General features: G+C 54.6%; 1 protein-coding gene across 2 annotated transcripts; it reads left to right on the plus strand.

The window, feature by feature from the left end:
• Nucleotides 1-3,595: 3,595 nt before the first annotated feature.
• Nucleotides 3,596-21,212, plus strand: GAL3ST1 (galactose-3-O-sulfotransferase 1). 2 transcript variants are annotated; one of them, XM_075013189.1, is made up of 3 exons: nucleotides 3,596-4,293; nucleotides 14,198-14,331; nucleotides 16,493-21,212. In XM_075013189.1, exons 1-3 carry the CDS (start codon nucleotides 4,288-4,290, stop codon nucleotides 17,640-17,642), a joined length of 1,290 nt encoding a protein of 429 aa, XP_074869290.1. In that variant the 5' UTR covers nucleotides 3,596-4,287; the 3' UTR covers nucleotides 17,643-21,212. The 2 variants fall into 2 exon arrangements, with proteins under 2 accessions (XP_074869290.1, XP_074869289.1); XM_075013188.1 differs by having other exon boundaries at nucleotides 3,596-4,255.
• The last annotated feature ends 417 nt before the right edge of the window (nucleotides 21,213-21,629 follow it).

Here is a 21,629-nt window from a genome sequence, read left to right on the forward strand (position 1 = left end):
TCCTGGATGCATTCAGCTGTGTGGGGCTCATGAGTCATTTGAATTCAAGAGCCTGAATGCGGGTGACTGATTCCATTCTGATCAAACCAGGAGCAGCCTTTGGGGGCTCACCCTATGGAACGTGACAGCCCAGCCCCAGGGAGCTCTTCCCAACACAGGTTTACACTGGCAGAAATGAAACCAGTGGTTTAGGCAGTGTGTGGTCATTCACACACAGTCTCTGGACACTGTCTACACTATAGTATCTAGCACAGCTGAACTGGTAGGGAATTACTTTTACCAATGCAGACTAGGCCAGGCTGCAGCCTGAGGTGTGGAAGATGCCTTGTGACGTATGCAGCCAGGATGTGCACGGAGTACAAGGTGCACCACTCAGCAGAGCACTGTGCAGGACGTAGGGTGGGAGGAGCACAGGCCTCTGGCAGCTATGCAGGATGGCAAGCGAAGAGTGCAATGGGGGGTGAGGGCAGAGGGGGGGCATGAGAAGGGCACAAGATGGCACAGGGCTCATTGCCTGGCACAGCAAATGCTGGCTTCCTCCGAGTGCCCCGACAGCTGCCTGGGCAGGGCATAGGACAAAGATGCTGTGGTGTGATCCCCTTTAAAGGCAACAGCCTGGCTGGCAGGCAGAGAGGAGGGATCCAGGCCTGGGGCTGGCTGCACAAGGGCCCCTATTCTGCACATGGGGTGATGTTTTAGGGGGGCCAGGCAGAAGGGAGCAGGGCCCTGCTGCTGGTGCAGATGGAAAGAGCACTCATGCACGTCCCACTTCAGCTCTGGCTATGCTGCCTGCTGGGGACAAAGGAGCCTGCAGGCCGCCTCGGCCTCCAGCTCCCTGCCAGGAGCTGCCAGAAAAGGGCTGGTTTGTTTCCTCTCAGCAAAACCCTGTCTTCATACCCTGGGGTGGGCCCTACCCCTCCTCCCCACAGAGGTCTGCAGGCAGTGCCCCAGCCATGTCTGTGCTGGTCTAGGCATGAATAGAAGCCATGGGAATCGGAGACAGGCCTGGCAAAAGCACCTTCCAGAGCAGCAAGTGAGCCTCAGCTGGGGCATGTCCAGTGGCTAGGCCAGAAGCCCCTGCCCCAGGCTATCAGTGCCAGTCTGTGAGTGGGTCGGGGGTGGCACAGCATCCCTCACCATACAGAAAAGACAGGCCTGGATTGTAGTGACTAAATAGGGGATACTGTGCTGAGATTGCTAGACACAGACAGACCCTGTGCTCCTCCCTGGCTGCGTCTGTGCCATCCTGAGCTGCAGAGCTTCACCCCACGTGGTCCTCCTGCATCCTGGCTGGGAACAGAGGCTGGGGAAGGAGCTGCTGAGCGCACTATGGGGTGACCAAACGGAACCAGGCGGTAGTGGAATAAGAGGGGAAATGAGACGATCAGCGATGGAGGTTCAGCAGCTACATGAAGCCACCAGAAGAGCTGCTCAGATACTCAGAGCTAAAGTGCCAGCTCTGTCTCCCCCCACCCCCCCCAGGCCCATGTGACCAGCCCCTTTCCCTGCTGCCCCAGTGCTGGGCTGGAGGACGAGCAGCCAGTGAGCGCTGCACCCAGATGAGATGGAAACGATGCTGTTGTGAGGAAGGCATTGGGGTGAAGATCTCTCCTCTTCCTTGACTCCCCCCTGGGATCAAGGGCTCCTCAGGGCTGCTGGCTGCCCAGGGAGTCAGGGCGGTGTGAACTGCCCCCTTGGGCTCTGACTGGCCAGGCAATTGATCGTGGCCTGTCCTGTCTGATGCAGATGCAGCTAATGAGGCTATTTGGGTCCAGTAGTTCAGCTCAGCTGCTGGGGAAGGGGAAGTGGGTTGATGGGAGATGAGCAGCATGCCTATGCCCGGAGCACCCCGTGAAAGAGCGTCCAGCACAGGACCCTGCTGCCCAGCTCCCCACGGGACAGGTCTTGCTGCTAAGTGACGCCTCCCTCTGCAAACACAAAGTCCCGTGGTGGCTGTGTTCCTTCAGGGCACAACTGTCTGCAATGGGGAGGTTCATGAGCAAAGGGGACAGAACTCTCACGGGGCTGGGCCTGGACTTGGACTGCGGAACTCCCTGCTGGATGAGAGATGGGACCATGGGTCTCACTGGGTCAAACTCAATGCAAAACTCATCTCTTCAGCTTAGCTTTTCCTCAAGCTCTCCACACAGGCTTTGTCTTCACTGCCAAGGCGGGTGTGTTTCTACAGTGGTGAAGAACTCAGGAGGACAGTGCTGACCTGTAGTAGGACATGTGCTCAGTCAGGATTCAACAGTGGGATGGCTAATGTGTGGTCATGATCACAGGTTCCTCTAATTGTTTCCATCTGTGCACAGAATAAATTTTGTTATGTACCCCAAGGAATATGGGGATGTTCTCCACCAGTAGGAACAAACATTGCCAGCTGTGGGTGTTCAGCAGAATCAGCAGAGGGGGAGCTGAATCTTTCCTGGGCGTAGGTATGCAGCCGCCCAGGGGCTCAGCTTACAGTGCACACAGCCATGAACCCCCTGTTAAAAATCTACCAGCAAACACAATAGTCACAGGCAAGATAAGCCCTAGGCAGCCTGGCCCACATAAACACAGGGAAAAAGTAACACCCCAGCCTTTTAATGAAGTGAGGGCAAGAGACTTGATGTGATTTCAGTTGGACTTTAATAACTTGGCAGGGCCTCAGCTGCCCTCAGATGATGGCCATATAAATCTACGAATAAATAAGGAGATTGGGATGGGCAATTCAGTGAGAGGAGGGTTGGCCGGGGAGTCAGAGAGACCTGGGGCCCTGGCACACCAAGCAGGCTGGGTGTGGGCTGTGGAACCTCTGCCTCTAGCCTAGATCCAGGGCTGAGAGACTGACTCTGCCTTGGACAGGATCTTTGAGACAAGCCTTGGCCACAGAGTTCAGCTCTAAAGGTCAAAGCAGCCAGGTAGCCCCATCAGCAGCACTCCAAGCCCTCTGCAGCACAGAGCCACGCCTGTGGAAAAAGGCTGGTCCCCCAGGCTGCAAAGCCATGAGCTGGAGATGTGTGGTGCAGTGCCAGCCAGTGGGGTTCCAGCTCCCATATTGGCAGGAGTCCATGGGATGATTCCCATTAACTTCAGTGGGCTTCCAACCAGGGCCGCTATGAGCAACTTCCTACATGCGCTAAAGCATTTTCCAGTGCAACCCACACACTTGCTGTCCGTGTGGTGGCACCTAGACCACATACACAGAGAAAGAGACAGTCTCCTCAGCCGATGGCCAGCTGGCATTTAGCTTGCATTGCAGAGGTGCCTGCACTAAGTGCCTGGGGTCCCAGGTTCACATTCACCTGCAGGCAGTAACACCACCTCCTGGGAGCAGCCACAGTGAGCCTTGCAATCTGCCTCTCCCCCAGCCCCAGTGACTGAAGCTGGCTGTGCTCTAGACAGCCTCTTATTATGTGTTTACTGTGAACTCTCAGCCAGTGGGAAACCCTACCCCAGCTGGCAGCTGACAGGTGAGTCAGGAAACTGATGGTCTGCCAGCCTACCTGGCCCTCCCGCTTGGAGCTGGGCTATGGGTGGGGCCCTCTCCACTGGCTGCCAATGAAAACCTGTCTTGTGCACAAATCGAGCCTGGCCCCAAAGCCAGCAGCTCCACAAGTGACCACCTTTGCTGTCAAGAGCTCCCAGCGCTGTCTGTTTCCTTTCTGTTCCCTGGACCCTGGGTTCCTGCCATGGTTGGTGGGTCTGGATTTTGCTGTGCCTAGCAGGAGAGCTGGGGAAGAAGTGCATGGTCTCCTGTGACAATGCCTTTGTTGTCAGTGCTGCAGATGGATACAAACAGCTCTGTTGTTCTCTGCCCTGGAAGGCAGGGTTGTGAATGAGCTCTCTGTATGCCGCTTGAAGTGGGAGGAGAGACGGAGCCAGGGAGCCAGCTAGAGTGGTGGTGAGAGCTTGCCCTCCGGACATTCTCCCTGCAGGAGATGAGGGGAGGGTCCAGCCACAGCCCCACACCTTGAAGGGGAACCTGAGATCAGGGAGACAGCTGGCACCCTTGGGAAGAAGCTGCCTGCACTGGGTCTCCAAGAGTCCCAAGCTGATGGCATGGCTCTGGCAGCATGGAGACAGCATAGGGACGGCAACTGCGACTTCTAGGCAGGGACAAGCTGCCTTGTGAGAGCTGGCACTGAGTCGACTGCTCAAGAGGTCCCATGTTGGAGCAGCATCCCAGCGCCCCTTGTGTGCAGTCTGCTTCCACTGAGCCCTGGAAGGAAAGGGAAGTTTGCAGAGAGGAGCTTAAATCATGGAAGAGGTGATGTTCACAGGAGACTACTGGAGCAGGGAATGTGTGTAAGCACCGGGTGGGGGGATCTGTGTGCATTGTGTGTAAGTGAGAGAGCCTGCATGCAGGGGACTGCGTGTTTGCATGTGTGAGAGGCACAGCACAGGAGACTGTGTGGGAAGACTGTCAGGTCTGCGGGGGGCTGGCAGAGTGTCTGTATGGGGAGGGGTGAGCACTGGCTGTCTGTCTGCTGGGGGGTAGCAGAGTGTGCCAGGGCACTTGTATCTGAGAAGAGTCTGGCTGCGACAGAGAGTGTTTGTGGGCGTAGCAGGGAGCGCAAGCCTGGGGCAGATGTATGGATGGGGAAGAGCAAGAGCCCTCTGTTCCCTCCAGGGTGCCCGCCCCGCAGGTGTGCCGCTGGGGTCAGGGAGGGCTGCCAGAGTCAGGGGTAATTATGGGACTCCTTCTGTCTCTGGAGGTAGCAGTGGGACCATGTGAGTCTGCAGGAAGATGGGGGTTTCTGCCGGGGTTCGTGGGGGGGTGGAGGGGGAGAGACAGCTGGGCCCTGTTCTCTGCAGGGGCTCAGCTCTGGTGCTCTCCTTAGCAAGGTGACGTGCATGTGGTTTGCCTGGCAATGACCATTCTCGCTGTTCCCCAGCTAAAGGGGAGCCACAAAAAGAGGTAGCTGCTCCTTGCTGCCTACCTGGGAGGCTGCATTAATTATTAATCCACTGACCTGAGGCAAAGTCAATACTGAGCCTGGGTTGGGAAAGGATCCCAAACCTGTCTGTTTGGAAATGTCCCAGGCCAGGCCCAGCCTGGGTGGAGGAGGAAGTCCTCTGTGGCACCCCTCGAAGCCCCTCCCAGCTGGTAAAAATGGATGGGGGATTAGGCTGGCTTACCTGGTCCTTTGCATGGCAGGGTCCCTGCACACAGGGCAGCATTTTAAGCCTTGTGAAGGTACTTTCTTCCTACTGAGAAAAAAGCGATTGAGGCCCACAGCAGCAGCAAGATGCCTGGTTGCCCACGTGAAGCACCTTGCCCTGCTACTCAAAGAGATGCAGGAGCATTTCACAAGGTACTGGACACATCAGTCCCATGGAGAATCGGGCCCTTCTCCACACCTCTTCAGCTCCTGTGTGGGAGTGGGACACATTTGCAAGTGATCCCACTGCACTGCTAATTTTTTCCATGCTGGCCACTTTGTGGGCTAGCGTAGATGGCTGCTTCCATCAGGGAAAATCTCTCAGGTTCCATATTAGGCCGTAATAATAATGCCTTGGATTTCTCAGCAAAGCCTTTAGCAGCCTGTGGTGTATAAGGAATCCCTGCATTCACCATTGGATGGCTTGAGGTGTGACCATTTATGTCCCTCTGGCATGAGGAAGCTTTTCCTGAGGTCCAACCTAAACCTCCCTGGTATTTCTTCCTGGTGCTGTCATCCCAGGGGTATCAGCCATTTCAGTCTGTGCCTAGACCCTCTCCCCGCCTGGAGGTTTCGGGGTCGGAAACACAGAATGGCTATTTCATGATCACGATTCTAGTTGGTGGTGGTGTGTCAGAATCCCAGACGGAATCAACCTTTCCTGTGTCAGCCCTGAGAAAGCAGAATTCCCACCCCTCTGCCCCTGCCACACACACCCCTTCTTCTTCCTTCCTTCTTCTTCTTGGCGGTCACTTGGTAATGAGTGAGACATCTTCCTATCACCCTCCTATTTGTGAGTCCACTGATGGCTGATCAGCCTGGTTCTGGAGCTGCAGATCTTATCACAGCAGAGGCAGGTGTTAGTAGCTGTTGGAGGGGTGCAGAGCAGTTTTTGAGGCTCTTTTCTTCTTTTCTGCCTCCCCTCATCTGCACTGTGGTGGGACCTCCCAAATTGTGCCACCCCTTCACAGATTACCATTCTCCATTGGGGAGGGTCAGCTTGGGCAAGGTTCACCCAAGAGTCGATACCAATGCTGCACTTTTTCATGTGTGTCTTCAGCATGTCCTTATATTGCTTCCTCTGGCCCTCAATGCTCCTCTGACCCTACACACACACACACACCCTGCCCCTCTCCCTCATGTCCCCTGGGCCCAAGGAAGAGAAGTTCTGGTGGCAGATGAGATGCCAGATCCCTGCTGAATGACTGGAAGGAAGCTGGTGCTACCAGGCTGATGGGAAGGGGATCAGATTTCCAGCCCCTGTCCTCAGGTGTAAAGGCTGCTTGGGGTGCCCAGGGGCAGACTGAAAGGACAGCAGCAGAGAGGCGTTTTATAAGACCATCCCCCGGCCACAGGGAGCTCTGTCTATCACTAGATAATAATGCCATAACCAACACTCCGGCTCCTGCCTGCCCCAGATCTGGATCTGGAGCCACTGAACTCTCCCTATGGGCCTGGCTCAGTGGAAAAGAAGCAGCTGGTTCTACCTGAGATGCCAAGCTGCAGCATTGGGTACCAGGGACAAGGGAGTCCTGTTACCAGCTGCTGCCCTCAGCCTTGGGATACATTTACAGATTCCATTCATTATTCAGTGAGATGGGAGCTCAGGTGCAACCAGTCAGCACTGAGTGCTCAACTGTCTCCCCTTCTCTGGCAGGGAGCATGGCCCAGGGAGGAGAGGGTGCTGCTGGCAGGGGGTGTTCACACAGATGGAGAAAATTACTCCCCTTGGTTCAGAGATTCCCAGGCCAGCAGGGACCATTGTGATCTTCTAGTCTGCCCTCCTGAAGCCCCGAAATAAGACCTAGAGCAGAGCTTTGGAAAAATATCCAGTCCAATCCTGAATGCCCTTTTCTGTTTCTTTACAATGGACGTCTGAACCTGGTTGTGTTATGTTTCTTTAGTGCTTTGTTTTTCTGCATCTTTTTTATCTTAGAAATCTCAGGGAAATCCACTCTGCTCATTGCTGGCTCGGCTGGGTTACCCCATGGGGTCACAGCTGAATGGGAAAGTGCAGCATTTGTAAGGCAGATGTCCTCTCTCCCTAGTGTTTGTGAGGTTTAGGACCTCAGAAAGTGTTAGCACACATGGCTGAGTCTTCATCTGCTGACTTTCTGCCATGGATTGTCTGAGTGGTGTTTCGCAGGTCTTAAGGTCCCTGCATAATGGGACAGCCCTGGTGGCAAACAGCTGCTGAGTTCTCCTATGTTGGCCCTGTTCCCAGCCAGGCATGTGGAGGCAGGGCAGGAAAGTGTGGGACCAGACCACTCGGCACTCTGGCTACTCTTTGCCTCCCCAGGCTTAAAGGGGCTGCAGCATTCACTGAGCACAGTGTACATTACAGCAGCTCTGAGGCTGCTCTAACAGATACGGCAGCCTGGGCCCTAGAATAGGGACAGCACAAAGAAGAGGGGAGCACAGAACATGGCCATAACTGTTTTAGACATTCCAGTGAAAATTTCTGTCCTCTCAGCCACTCAGCTTGATGCTCCAGAGATAGAATCATAGAACACTAGTACTGGAAGGGACCTCGAGAGGACATCGAGTCCAGCCCCCTGCCCAGACCAAGTACTGTCTAGACCATCCCTGACAGACATCTATCTAACCTATTCTTAAATATCTCCAGCGATGGAGATTCCATAACCTCGCTTGGCAATTTATTCCACTGTTTGACCACCCTGACAGTTAGGAACTTTTTCCTGATGTCCAACCTAAACCTCCCTTGCTGCAGTTTAAGCCCGTTGCCTCTTGTTCTATCCTCACAGGCCAAAAAGAACAAGTTTTCTCCCTCCTCCTTATGGCACCCTTTTAGATACCTGTAAACCGCTATCATGTCCCCCCTCAATCTTTTCTTTTCCAAACTAAACAAGCCCAATTCTTTCAGCCTTTCTTCACAGGTCACATTCTCTAGACCTTTAATCATTCTTGTTGCTTTTTTCTGGACCTTCTCTAATTTCTCCACTTCTTTCTTGAACTGCGGTGCCCAGAACTGGACACAATACTCCAGCTGAGGCCTAACCAGCGCAGAGTAGAGCGGAAGAATGACTTCTTGTGTCTTGTTCACAGCACACCTGTTAATGCATCCCAGAACCATGTTTGCTTTTTTTGCAACAGAATCACACTGTTGACTCATATTTAGCTTGTGGTCCACTATAACCCCTAGATCCCTTTCGGCATGACATGGCATGCTTTCCCTGGAAGCACTCAGGTAATGGGCACTAGGGGGGCACCCAAAGATAGGGAGACCACTCCCCCCAAGTACTCCAGTCATCTGCAGAGTCTTCCAGCCAGCCAGGGCCTGAACATCACAGGCGGTAAAGACCTCTTTCAACCGCTCTCTCGCCATCTCACAAAGCCAAACGGACACAGCTTTCCCTTGGCCAGGTCACCTTTCCATGATCTCTGCTCCCTTCCCTCATCTTCCCCTTGTCAGTGGAACTCCCCTGAACTCAGGGCTGCCTGCTGCTGGTCCTGCATATCCACATTGTGATCTGCCTCATGGTTAGCCCCACCAGGGGTGGCAGCTTCCTGCCTGCCAGGGACCTATTCTGCTCTCCTGCAGCCAGGGCTGCCCGGGGGGCCAAGGAAGAGGGGCCATGTGCTCCAGCCCGCTGTTTGCTCCTCATGAGTGTGGAGCTGCTGGGCCTGACGTCTGTGAGTGGTGCTGTGTCCTAGCATGCAGCCGCCCAGCGCCACTCATGTTAGGTGCTGCCAGGAGTGACTTACCTGCCCAGCGGGCCCAGGTCCCACGGTTGGTGTCTCTGGCATCACTGCCCAAAGGTGCCAAGAGCCCAGAAGTTGGAGAGGAGTCAGGGGCTGGGGCTGCCGCTCCCACTCGCATTGGTCTTGGAGCTCTGGGAGAGGCAGAACCAGGAGCCATCCCAGCCGCATGCAGGGCAGAGCTCCCCCTTCCTGCCAGGGAAGCGCGAGATCCTCTCTGACCCCCCATTCCTTCCTCTGGCCTCCTAGCCCCTCAGGGGAGGACAGAGTCCTCACAGGCCTGGCCTCTCTCATCCTCTCTCAGCTTCAGTCTCCGTGGCGATGCTTTGGAAGTGTGCAGGGGCCTCACTTCCAGCTTTTTGCCGTGGGCCACCCACAGCCTGCGTGGGCCTTGCGTGGTGCTCAGCACTGTGAACGGCCGCCCCGTCCCTGGGCAGCATGTCTCCTTGTCCGGACACAGAGGACAGCGTTGCTGCAATGCAGCTGCTCACATGCTGTCGGGCAGCTCCAGCCTCAGTGAGTATCAGACCCCGGAGCTGCCTGTCCCCTCTGCTCCCTGGGACATCCAGAGGACCCATCCCTTGCAGGCTGCGGCTGGGGGCTTCCAGGTGCAGTATCCTTTTAATGCCCCTCTAACTCCGCTGGCTGGCGTGGGGTTGCCTGGGTGGATGGAGGAGGGGAGATGCGCAGGCGGGGCTATGCTTCCCAGGAAAGGTGCTCTACTCCCTGTGCTGGGGGGTGGGCGTGCACATACAGCTGGCTTGGGGCTCTAGAAATCAGTCAGTGATGGACACAGGCCCCCCAGCATGCTAGGCTCGCATGCACCTAGCGAAAGCCAGCGTCCCTGCCCTGCTGGCTCACATTCTAAAGGGAGAGCAAGCTGCTTCGGAGGGCAAAGTCAGAAGGCTTGGGACTCCTGGGACCGGAGATGCACATCCCATTATGTAGCTGCTGTCTGCATGGTAGTGCTGGTGCCTCTGGGCTCAGCTTGGCTGCTGCTACCCTCCACATTCTCTGAGCTGAGGGGCTTGAGTGGAGGGTGCGAGGAGGAGGTTGGCTGGCCAAATGGTTATAGCAGCTTCTCCAGTCCCTGTGCGCACAGCATGGGCCTGGAAGTAGCTACCTGGGAAGCTCATATTTACCAATGGACTCTTCAAGTCAGCACACAAAGGCATTACACCATCCAACAGCTGGAAGTTAAAGCTAACTCGATGCTGACTACAAATCAGGTGCACAGATTTAATAGTAAATGTAATTAGCCAGGGGTGCAGCTCACTGAGGTCGTGAGGGATTCTCCATCCCTGAGAACTTTGAAACCAGAACTGGATGTCTTTATAAAAGCTCCACCCTTAGAACTCTCACGGGACGGGACGGGATGGGACGGGTCCTGGCCCGTGTGAGATGGGAGGAGAGGTGACCACAAGGGGCTGTTTTGGCTCGAGGAGCTAGGACTCTCCCACTATTTCCATATCAGAAGCTTCTGCAGCCGGCACACACTGTACATGTTTTCCCTGTTCCAGCGCTGAGCGTGCCTGAGCTGCTTTCATTAACCACCTTGTTCTGCTGGGGGTGAGGTAGCTGGTCTTTCCCAACTTTATCTTGCCTGTTTTCTGTCTGGAAATTTCGCCAGGACTTTTTATTTTTTCTCATGTTTAAGAAATTACGAGAGGAGTCGGTGAGAGGAGCCAGTGCAGGTGTTCAATACCATCACGGTCTGTGCAGGACTCTCAGGCTATGGCTACATTGTAACCATAACGTGAAATAACTTACACAATTTGCACAATGCAAATTGCATAAGTTATTTCAAGTTACGTTATTTTGAACTTGGTGCCATCCAAACAGCACCGAAGTTCGAAATAAGTGGCTCTCTTGAAGTTTCCGCTACCCCTTTCATGACGAGGGGTAGCAGAAATGGAATACTGTGCTCCTAATAGCATTGCTATTTTGAGCATGGTGTTAAGCTCTGGGGTTGCTATTTTGGGGCACAAATGTATCCCGAAATAGCAACCATGGTGTAGTCATAGCTTCAAAGTCCACCAGACTCCTGGGGACGCTGATTGAGGATGCTGGGGACCAAGGGCCTGGCACCTCACTTCCCGCCCAGTCACCATCCAAACAGCCAAGAGAAAGCCAGGACCTGGTAGAGAGGTGATCTGGTGAGATCAGTTGGCCATGTCCCCATGTGAGCTGCGGGTGTTCGGGGAGAGGCTGAAGATGAGAGGCTTCTCACAGGAAAGAATGTAAAAATGTGCTTGGAACACTGCTTGCTCCCTCTCCCCATTCGGGAGTTTTTCAGAGGACTCCTTCGGGCCCAGAATGCGAGGATGGGGTTGAGAGACCTGCGGGAAGCATTGGGTAGGGTCAGTGGTAAACTGACAGGGATAAAGCAGGGTAATTTGGAGACTTCTAGCTGCAGTCACAGCCATGGCTTTAAACATGGCACTCCATTGCCTTTTTATGTTGTTCTAGTCCTGATGGATAGAAAGTTGGATGCTCTTTTTTTGCCCTGACTGGAGTAGAGGATGGACTTTGGTGCACAGGAAACAAATATGTTCACAAATAGCCATTGGAACAATTTGCAGTTGTGATGATTCTCTGACATTTCAAAAGTCAAGACTGGATGTTGCTCTAAAAGTGCTGCTCTAGGAGTCATTGTGGGCCTGGTCTCTGGCCTGTGCTACCCAGAAGTTCAGACCAGACGCAGTAGTCCAAGAATCTACGGATTCATGAAGTTCTATTAGAAAAAGAATTTTAAAATATAGCTCACTGAGAATTTCTGGATTAACTATTTTTCCTCAGAAAATTCTCGTTCATCAAACCTGAAGCCTTTGTGGGAATAGGTCTCGTCTGACAAATTTTTTGTTTTTGAAAAAGTTTTGAAATTGTCAGAATAAAAAAGTCAGTTGTTTGCAATAACTTTCTGTTTCCAAATATTAGCTATGTGAAGTAAAAAAGATAGGTTAAAACTGAGAAGAAAAACTTGGAAGTGATTGAGACAAAAACAATAGGATTGACTCCAGTTGTTGGCTTGGCAAAAATGTGGCGATTGTAACTTTTCCTCCAGATTCAGAACGGGAAATTGCTTTGAAATCTCAGCATTTTCCCAGGATAGGCCAGCACTTTCCCTCCTGGCTCTAGTTAAAAATGGCCATGGCAGTCTGGTTGGAATGTCCTTTATCCTCATTGGAGGTTCTTGCTGAGCAGAGTCTGGTAGGATGTCTGTGGAACAATTCGTTACTGTAGGAAATCACACTAGCTCTTGCTGTCTCTAGGCACTGCTGGGGATTTAGCTGCCAGTCGGTGCTCACTTTGTGGGTTGGTTCTCTGGCCAATCATGAAGACCTGTGTGCACAGACAGGCCACCCAAACAGAGTCATAGCTTTTGAGGGGTAGCTGGGGTCCTGATTCTCTGCTCTGACCTGTCGTATAACACAGGAGAGTGATAAGGTGGCCGTTTCTTTGCATATGTCCTTGTTTTATTTCTTTGTTGTGACAGTAACTGCTCCCCTCTACTGCTCTGGATGCTGCACAAAAACTCAAGCACAGACCCACAACTTCTAACCACACATAGTGAGTAACAGTGGGCCTGATTTGTAGATAGCTCAGCCTACAGGCTGAACCTCTCTACTCTAGCACCCCGGGGACCTGACCAGTGCCAGATGAGAGAATTTGCTGGACCACGGGAGGTCAATATTGTCTAGCAGCGTTATCAACACTCCACTGCTGAATGGGCTCTTAGAAGACATTTAGGGGTAGAGTAGAGCTAAATAACAGCACAGAACATGGAGAGCCAGGGCTGGCAGCTAGAAGCAAACTTTATGGGATCACGGGAAACTTGGCTACACCCTGCTATGTGGTCCTGTGGCACCTTATAGACTAACAGAAAAGTTTTGAGCATGAGCTTTTGTGAGCACAGACTCACTTCATCAGATGCTGGGCTTGGAAATCTGCAGGGCCAGGTATAAATAAACCAGAGCAAGGGTGGGGATAACAAGGTTAGCTCAGTCAGCAAGGGTGAGGCTTACTACCAGCAGTTGATCTGGAGGTGTGAACACCAAGAGAGGGGAAGCTGCTTCTGTATTTAGCCAGCCATTCGCAGTCTTTGTTTAAGCCTGAGCTGAGGGCGTCGAATTTGCAGATGAATTGTAGCTCAGAAATTTCTCTTTGGAGTCTGGTCCTGAAATTCCTTTGCTGTAGGATAGCTACTTTTAAGTCTTTACAGGACCTAACCAGATCAGCCACACCATCATGGGTTCATTCAGCTGCACATCTACCAATATAATTTATGCCATCATGTGCCAGCAATGCCCCTCTGCTATATACATCGGACAAACTGGACAGTCTCTACGTAAAAGAATAAAGGCACACAAATCAGATATCAGAAATGGTAATATACAAAAACCCGTAGGAGAGCACTTCAATCTCCCAGGCCACACAGTAGCAGACTTAAAAGTAGCTATCCTACAGCAAAGAAATTTCAGGACCAGACTCCAAAGAGAAATTTCTGAGCTACAATTCATCTGCAAATTCGACGCCCTCAGCTCAGGCTTAAACAAAGACTGCGAATGGCTGGCTAAATACAGAAGCAGCTTCCCCTCCCTTGGTGTTCACACCTCCAGATCAACTGCTGGTAGTAAGCCTCACCCTTGCTGACTGAGCTAACCTTGTTATCCCCACCCTTGCTCTGGTTTATTTATACCTGGCCCTGCAGATTTCCAAGCCCAGCATCTGATGAAGTGAGTCTGTGCTCACGAAAGTTCATGCTCAAAACTTTTCTGTTAGTCTATAAGGTGCCACAGGACCCTTCGTTGATGTTACAGATCCAGACTAACACGGCTACCCCTCCGATACTTGACACCCTGCTATGTGGTCGTCCAGCTAACTAAAATCATGTCGAATTACAGATGTTGCTGGACGAGAGAATTCCGGATTAGAAAGGTTGAACCTGTAGCGATGCGAGGCATGTGGGTAATTAGCCATTGGTTCAAGTCATGGTGGGGTCTCCATCACAGGCAAGTTTTAAAGCAAATTGGGCTGTTTTGTAGAAGCTCTGCCCTAGTTCCAGGGGGATTGATTCAGGGAACTGCTCTGGCCTGTGTTGTGCAGGAAGTCAGACGAGAGAGTCACAGCTCTCCTGCTGGGTTTCTAATCTAGGAATCTGCGCATTGCTCTTCCCAAAGACTTTCCTGTCCTCTGCATATCCTCTCTCCTCCCCATCCCAGCTCCCCTGGCCATCCTACCACTCTGTGTGCCTGTCTCTAGGAAGCTGCAGAAGGCTCCTCTCTGCTGCCTGCCTCCCTAATTGATCCTCTCGCTGGGATTTTCAGGGGACCACGATGCTGCAGAAGAAGAAGCACTGGAGGTCTATGTGCAAGGGGCTGGTTCTGGGAACTGTCCTGACGAGCTTCATGCTGCTGCTATATTCCTACGCTGTTCCACCCCTGCAAGTCAGCATGATGGAGTGAGTGAGTCCCAGAGTCTGCTTCCCCTAGACCAGCTCCTTTCTGGCACTGGGGTCAGGAAGGGCTGGCTCAGGGGACAGGCACATGGAGTCCAGAGCCTTTCATTTCAGTATCATTGAGTCAGCTCCAGCTCAGGTGGACTCATCCCCAGAGTGAAATAGTGCGTCTACACTGCAGCTCTCCTCCCCACTGGCAGTGTCTCGAGTGCGTGTCACAGAATCACAGAACACTAGAACTTGCAGGAATCTCGAGAGCTCATCAAGTCCAGCCCCCTGCCCTCGCAGCAGGACCAGGCACTGTCTAGACCATCCCTGATAGATGTCTGTCTAACCTGCTCTTAAATACCTCCAGCAATGGAGATTCCACAACCACCCTGGGCAATTTATTCCAACATTTGACTACCCTGACAGTTGGGAAGTTTTTCCTATTGTCCAACCTAAAACTCCCTGGCTGCAGTTTAAACCCATTGCTCCTTGTCCTATCCTCAGAGGCCAAGAAGAACAAGTTTTCTCCTCCTCCTGGTAACACTCTTTTAGGGTCTTGCAAACCACTATAATGTCCCTGCCTTCATCCCTACCCCACATAACCGAAACCCTCTGTCCCCCCTCCTCCTGCAGCCATACTACCCCACAGACACTGCACTCCAGTCCCCTCCCAGGTCACATCCCAAGCCCCTGCATCACAGTCCCCTAACCATGCCAGTTACACCACTGTTACAGGACAGGGCTTCTGGGCACAGCTAGAGAAATCAATCCAGGGGATCTTTGCTTAAAATCCAGGCTACCTACAGCCCCAGCTGGGATCTCCTTCTCACTAAGGCAAACCCAATCAGTCACAAAAGTATCTCTGTCAGCCTCACTTACCAGTCAGGAGTTACACAAGCAAACCCACAGGCTTCTCAGCTGCTCTACCAGCCAAGACCAACAACCCCAAACTTAGGTGAGAGGGTCTTAAACCTGTTTCACTAACTCCATGCAGAATCCCCTGGGCCCCAAAGGGTCCAGCCACAGTCTCTGGTCAATATATACTTGGAACTTATCCAAATCGCCATGCTCTCCAGTCCTTCCTATCTAAATAACTAATCTCCCTCCTAGATACCACCCACTCCTGCATCCCAGTTCCTTGCCTCAGGCTCCCTTCTGCTGCCCACCTCCATCCCAGACTCCGCACCCCCTCCATTAATATCATAGACATGTGCAGCCCTCAACCACTTTCCAAATTCTTGGAGAGGCCCCAATCAAAAATGATTGCACGCCCTGAACTCGGGGCACTGGCCCTGCCCAGATGGAAGACACCTCAGCAGCAGCATGCAGGGAAGGGCCTGGCCTCCACTGTCTCCCTCTTTGGTGCAAATCTGGAGTGAAGCCAGTGAAATCCTCACAACTTTGCTGCAGCTGACTCTGCTTTACCCCACTGTTCCTGGTGGGCACTGGCCTCAGGTGGCAGTGTTATCTGAAACATGAGCTTGCCTGCAAATCCTGGGGCCAGATTGTGACTGCAGGGTGTTGGTGGCTAAAGGCAGAGTTCGGTTAATTGCACTCATACCCAGGGAGGCCGGCTCCTGGGGACTTCTGGCCCGGGGTGGTGGGGTGGTGGGAAGGGACTGTGGAGCATTCCACCCAGCTGTTGATTCTACTCAAGGCCAGGGCAGAAGGGTGAATGGAAGTTAGGAGCATCCCGCTACTGAGTAAAGCAGCTCCCCTGCAGTGGTTGTGCTATGGCAGGGTCATTGTGCAAGGATGGCCATCTGGACAGGGGTGTGTGTGCGCATCTCCTATGGCCTCCGCCCTGGCAATGACAGTAGAGAGCTGCATACTGAATGGGCCATGGACCTAGCACAGGTCCTGCTGGAAGAGATCCACACACGGGGCTCCTCTACCCAGAGGTGGTCCCCGCTTGTCAGCACTGAGATCCTTTAGCATGGGCCATGTGTCTCAAGGAAGCCTGCAGTGTGGCTGTGGGGGGCTGTACCCAGTCTGGGGGCCAAGAGAGGACTCCAGTCCCTGATCCCCTGAGCCAGAGCCTTTCCCCAAAGCCAAACGCCCTTGGAAAGGGAGAGCTCCTTTCTGCAGGGCCCTTGTGGCTGCTCCCTGGGGCTCATGGTGGCCAGAGTAGAGACTGGTCCCTCTCCAACGTGCTTGTTTTTTTCCTTTCCTCCAGGATTCCTATCCCTTACTCCTGCTCCTCCTACCCTGCCCAATCCAGGATGCTAGGCACGGCAAACAGCACCCACAGTCCCCTGGGGCAGGGCTGTCTGCCCAAGCTGGACATCATGTTCATGAAGACGCACAAGACAGCTAGCAGCACCATCCTCAACATCCTGTTCCGCTTTGGCGAGAAGCACCGCCTCAAGTTCGCCTTCCCTAATGGCCGCAACGACTTCTACTACCCCTCCTACTTTGAGCGCAGCCAGGTGCAGGACTACCAGCCTGGCATGTGCTTCAACATCATCTGCAACCACATGCGCTTCCACTACCAGGAGGTGCGCAAGCTGCTGCCGGCCGACACCATCTTCCTGACGGTGCTGCGGGACCCCGCCTACCTCTTTGAGTCTTCTTTCCACTACTTTGGGCGCATCATTCCCCTCACCTGGAAGCTGCCTGGTGAGGACAAGCTGGCGGAATTCCTCCGCGACCCATGGCGCTACTATGACCCGAATGGGTTCAATGCTCACTACCTCCAGAACCTGCTCTTCTTTGACCTGGGCTATGACAATAACATGAATGCCAACAGCCCCTTGGTGGAGCAGTACATCCAGGAGATCGACCAGCACTTCCACCTAGTCATGCTGCTGGAGTACTTCGATGAGTCCCTCGTGCTCCTGAGGGACCTGCTGTGCTGGGAGCTGGAGGACATCCTCTATTTCAAGCTCAATGCCCGCAAGGACTCCACTGTCTCCAAGCTGACCTGTGAGCTCTACGAGAAGGCCACATCCTGGAACCTCATCGACGCCAAGCTCTACCGCTACTTCAATGCCACCTTCTGGCGCAAAGTTGAGGCCTACGGGCGGGAGCGGATGGCCAGGGACGTGGCCGAGCTGCATCGTGAGAACGAGAAGATGAAGAGCATCTGCATCGATGGGGGACGCCCTGTGGATGCCAACTCCATCCAGGAGTCGTCCATGCAGCCCTGGCAGCCACTGGGCCAGAAGTCCATCCTGGGTTACAACTTGAAGAAGAAGATCAATAAGAAGCACCGGAAGCTGTGCCGCAAGATGCTGACACCTGAGATCCAGTACCTGTCCGACCTGGGAGTCAACCTCTGGATCACCAAGCTCTGGGGCCGCGTGAGGGAGTTCCTAAAGTGGTAGCATGTGAACTGCAGCCATCCCGGCTCCCTCGCTTCTGCCCCCCACCCCACCTCCACCTGAGAGACCCAGGGGCTCTTGTTTTCGTTTCTTCTGGACCTCTGTGGGCTGCATACGGCACGTGAAGCATTGGCAGCGAGCAGGACTGGCTGGAGGCTCCACATTAGAGACCGCACCTCCCACCTCTGGCCCTGGAGAGCCGCTTACGCAGGAGCGAAGAGGCACCTCGGAGTGTTGCAGGTGGAGACTCCTTGGGATGGGCATAAGCACAGGGTCAGTCAGCCACCTCTCCTCCCACCAGGTCCCCAACACCATCTCTAGGGCATCCCCGGTTCCACCTCCATCTCTTCAGCCTCAGGCCACTGCTGCAGCACTGAGTCTAACCAGCTTCGCCCCCTCCTCTGCATGCATGGAGGGCAGGCCTTGGGGAGCGAGGCCGGGGGTGGGATGCTGTAACCAGGCACACAACCCACGCAGTTGTGGGTTGCTGTGCACAGTGGGTTTGCGTTTCTTGCTTCTGTTTGGAAGCATTGGGAGCAGTGTCTAAGACAGCAGCATCCCAGCCCAAGTCCGTCCCTCAGTTAACTGCAGTGTATCAGTCACAGCCTACGCCGGAGACAAGCGATAGGGACTGTGTGGGGAGCAGGGGCAGGGTGTGTGAGAGCTAGAGAGAGCTGGTATGTTCTGGGTGTGAGTGTGCCTGTGAACAATACATTCCTCTGTGCGTGTGCGTAGCACTCTGACTGAGCACTGCTGTGAATGGGGGTGTGGCCAGTGTGTTTGCTGGCGGTTGGGAGCCGGGGCTGAGCCTCAGCCTCTTACATTACGAGAGTCAGTCTGTGTGCGAGATCCTGATCTGTTACACTGTGTACGTAGTGTGTGACCAGCGGGCTGTTCCGGCTGTGTCACTGTGTTGATAGCTGGGTGCGCAGGGGGTGCATACAGGAGCACGTGCCTGGGTGAGGTGGTGGTCGTGCACAGTACAATGCAGCAAATGGCCAGATCTTGTGTAGGGGCACGGAAGGCGGATGTATTTCCATGTGTATGAGTGAGACACATCTATCACTAACAGGGTGGGACCTGTGCACCTGTTTCACTCCCCCTGTGTGTGTGTCTGACAAGCCCCTTTGCCTGCACGTCTGTCTGGAGCTGCACGAGTTACGCTCTGGCTGTTGTACTAACCAGCACTCAGGACCCTGGGCAACTCCCGAGACAGCCTTTTGCAGGGACACACCCTGGCCTAGAGCCTGTCAGTTCCATGGAGACCATACAGAGTGTGTGGAAAAGCCAGTATGTGTCGACAGGCTGTTTTTAATCTCCATCAGCGGGCTTAGCTGGCCACAGTAGCCACAGCCTGCTCTGACCCTCAGCAGTCCATCCATACATGGGAAATCACGCCCAAGGCAGCGATCCTTAAATACATTAAGATTGCCGGTGTGTCGCATTCACTCAGATGGGTTCTCCCATAGCACTGATGCTGAAGAGTCTACGCGTGATTCATACCACGCTGAAAGATCTCCATAACCAGCTCAATCTGCATCAACCTCTATGTACATGTTTTTATGCCACTCCGTGGGCTCAGCCTGCACTTGGCCATTGGCCCATATAGCACATTACTGACTAGAAACCAGCAAAATTATTATATTGCTTAAAGCGTCACTGACACTGAGGTTCAGGCAGGTATAAAAACCTCCAGGAAAGCCCCAGCCTTCTGGGGTCCTTGAATTTCTAACCAGCCTGGCAGGTTCAAAGCAAAACAAAAGCGTTGAGAAAAGTCTGTTCAGGGAGTCTGTCCGATCCCAGCCTCCAGCAGCTGTTGCCTGTGGAGGTTTCACTGCACGAATCTGGCCACCATCAGCTCCTTCACGGGCAGGTCTCAGGCCTAGGGCTGGACACCAGACAGACAGTGGGTTTCCACTGTGAATCCAGTCACCCTGTGCATATCACTCCCTGTGCCAGCACAGGGGCCTGGCTCCCCATCTTCCTGTCGGGCTGGGGCTGCTCTGACCCCAGCAGAGCAGAGCATATTCCTTGCTGCCCCCATCTTGCCCCACACCACCTGTTCGAGGGTCCCATGGTCCCCTTTCTAGCGGGGAGGCTGGGCATGAGCTGTGGGATCTGGTGAGAATTGGTGGGGTGGGTACAGGGAGGGCTCAGGAGAGAGAACGGGGGGGGAGCACGTTCCCACTTTGACGCTTGGCTGGAGTGGGGAGTCTGGCCGGGTGGGGAGAGCAGGAGACAAGCTTCCAGCAGCTGCCATGGTGGGGAGCCCTCCCCATGAGCTGCCCACTCAGCCCGCCGTTGCCCTCTCCGCAGGAGAATGGACGGAGGGCAAGGGCAGTGAGCCCCACACGGTGTTTGGCCTTCAGGCAATGCTGAGATCAGCCTGGGGGGAGACTGGGAAGGGACGGGCTGAGCAGTGGCCCCCACAGGCATGCAGAGGGAGCCAGCCAGTGGGGCGAGGCCCCGGGGCTGTGCAGCCAGAGGCCAGCCAGCTACAGAGGGCCCATCGGGAAGTAACCAACCCCCAGGCCTGGAAGGAAGGGGGCACAAGCAGCCCAGCTGCACAGCGGCAAAGAGGGAGGTGACCAGAGCAGACAGGGCAGGAGGAGGGGGCCCGCTGGCTCTGAATTCCCCTAACACAGGGGCTGTGACACTGGCAAGACAGCAGCTGGAGACTCCCTTGGGCAAAGCCAGGCCCCGGGACCGGGGAACCGGACTCCAGCAGTTCCCACCCAGGAAGAACTCGCCTGGCCTGCGTGTGCAGCCCAGGGCCCCCGCCCCTCGTGGCTGTGCTGCTGCGCCAGCGCGGCCCATCAGCTCACCAACCGCGCAGCAGGTGTGCACGGCTGGGAGGCCCAGTGAGAGCAGGGCGAGTGCCAATGGCTGCTCCCTCCGCAGCCCCTATGCAGCCACTGGCAATGGGGGCCCCCCGCTGCAGCCGAGGGTGCTGCAGAGGCGGTGCTGTAGGGATCGGGGCAGTGGCGTGCAGCGCTGGCAGAGGAGCTGGTTGCAGATGGCTGGGAGATGGGAGCCAGACTAGGGCCCCAACCCCTGAAAAAACGGCTGGCAGCCAGGGCTGCAGTTCATGGGGCTGTGCCAGAGAGAGAGGCTCTCCTGGGGTCACGTAGGTGAGAGTGGGCAGCCTGGGAGATGGCTGGTCCCTGTCCCCCCCAGAGTGACCTGCAGGAGGCAAGGTCTGGTTCTGGGCCCAGCCTCAGCTCCAGCCGCGCCTCCCGGGCCATGGCAGCAGCCAGAAGACCACCCTCGTTGGCACACAGCCAAGCAGTAACGCCCCCACTCAGGGTGGCTGACGGGACCCTCCTGCTGCATCTTTACAGATACTCAGTGGCAGAAGGAGCGATGCAGGTGGAGCTCCGAGCCTCCTCCTTGGCCCATGCGCTGGAAGGCAGAGGTAGCCCAGACCTCGCTGCTCCCTTCCTCTCCCCTGGGTCCCACTGGTATGCCTGGGCGGGAGGTATCTAATGTTCTGCTCTGCTTGGAAAGCCCAGGGCTCGGGGGGGGGGTCATTTGTATGATAATTATACTGTATATGTGACAATTTTTAATATAGGAACCATTCAGCTGTTCTCGCTGTGGCCTCTTTCTTCTCCCCTGAGGTGCGGGTGGGGTTCCCAGACCTGTTAGCTATGGCTGTGGAGACCCACTGGGGAAGCAGCCTCAGGGGACAGTGAGGGCCAGCTCAGGCAGTGACTGGGCTTCAGGAGCGTCCGTCCATCTCCGTGAGCTGCGAGGTCGGTGTGGCCAAGACGGTCTCCCCTGGTGGGGTGGTTTTGCTAACGGTGCTGGTGTACCTGGCATCTGCGGGGTGTGCCGGCTGACCCGCAGCACCTCCATGGGCTGCAGGAGGCTCCCAGCTCTCTTGCTGCCGTGGGTGATGCGCACACCCTGCCCGTCAGGTGCCCTGGCTTTAAAGGTGTGTCACTTTCGTAACACTGGGCGGGAAAAACATGCAGCTGAAACCTGCAG

Source organism: Carettochelys insculpta, chromosome 18, assembly GCF_033958435.1.
Source record: "Carettochelys insculpta isolate YL-2023 chromosome 18, ASM3395843v1, whole genome shotgun sequence".
NCBI lineage: Eukaryota > Metazoa > Chordata > Testudines > Carettochelyidae > Carettochelys > Carettochelys insculpta.

Coding starts and splice junctions, on each gene's coding strand:
- GAL3ST1 (XM_075013188.1), top strand. Junction 14,332..16,492: donor CTGCAAGTCAGCATGATGGA/GTGAGTGAGTCC, acceptor CCTTTCCTCCAG/GATTCCTATCCCTTACTCCT.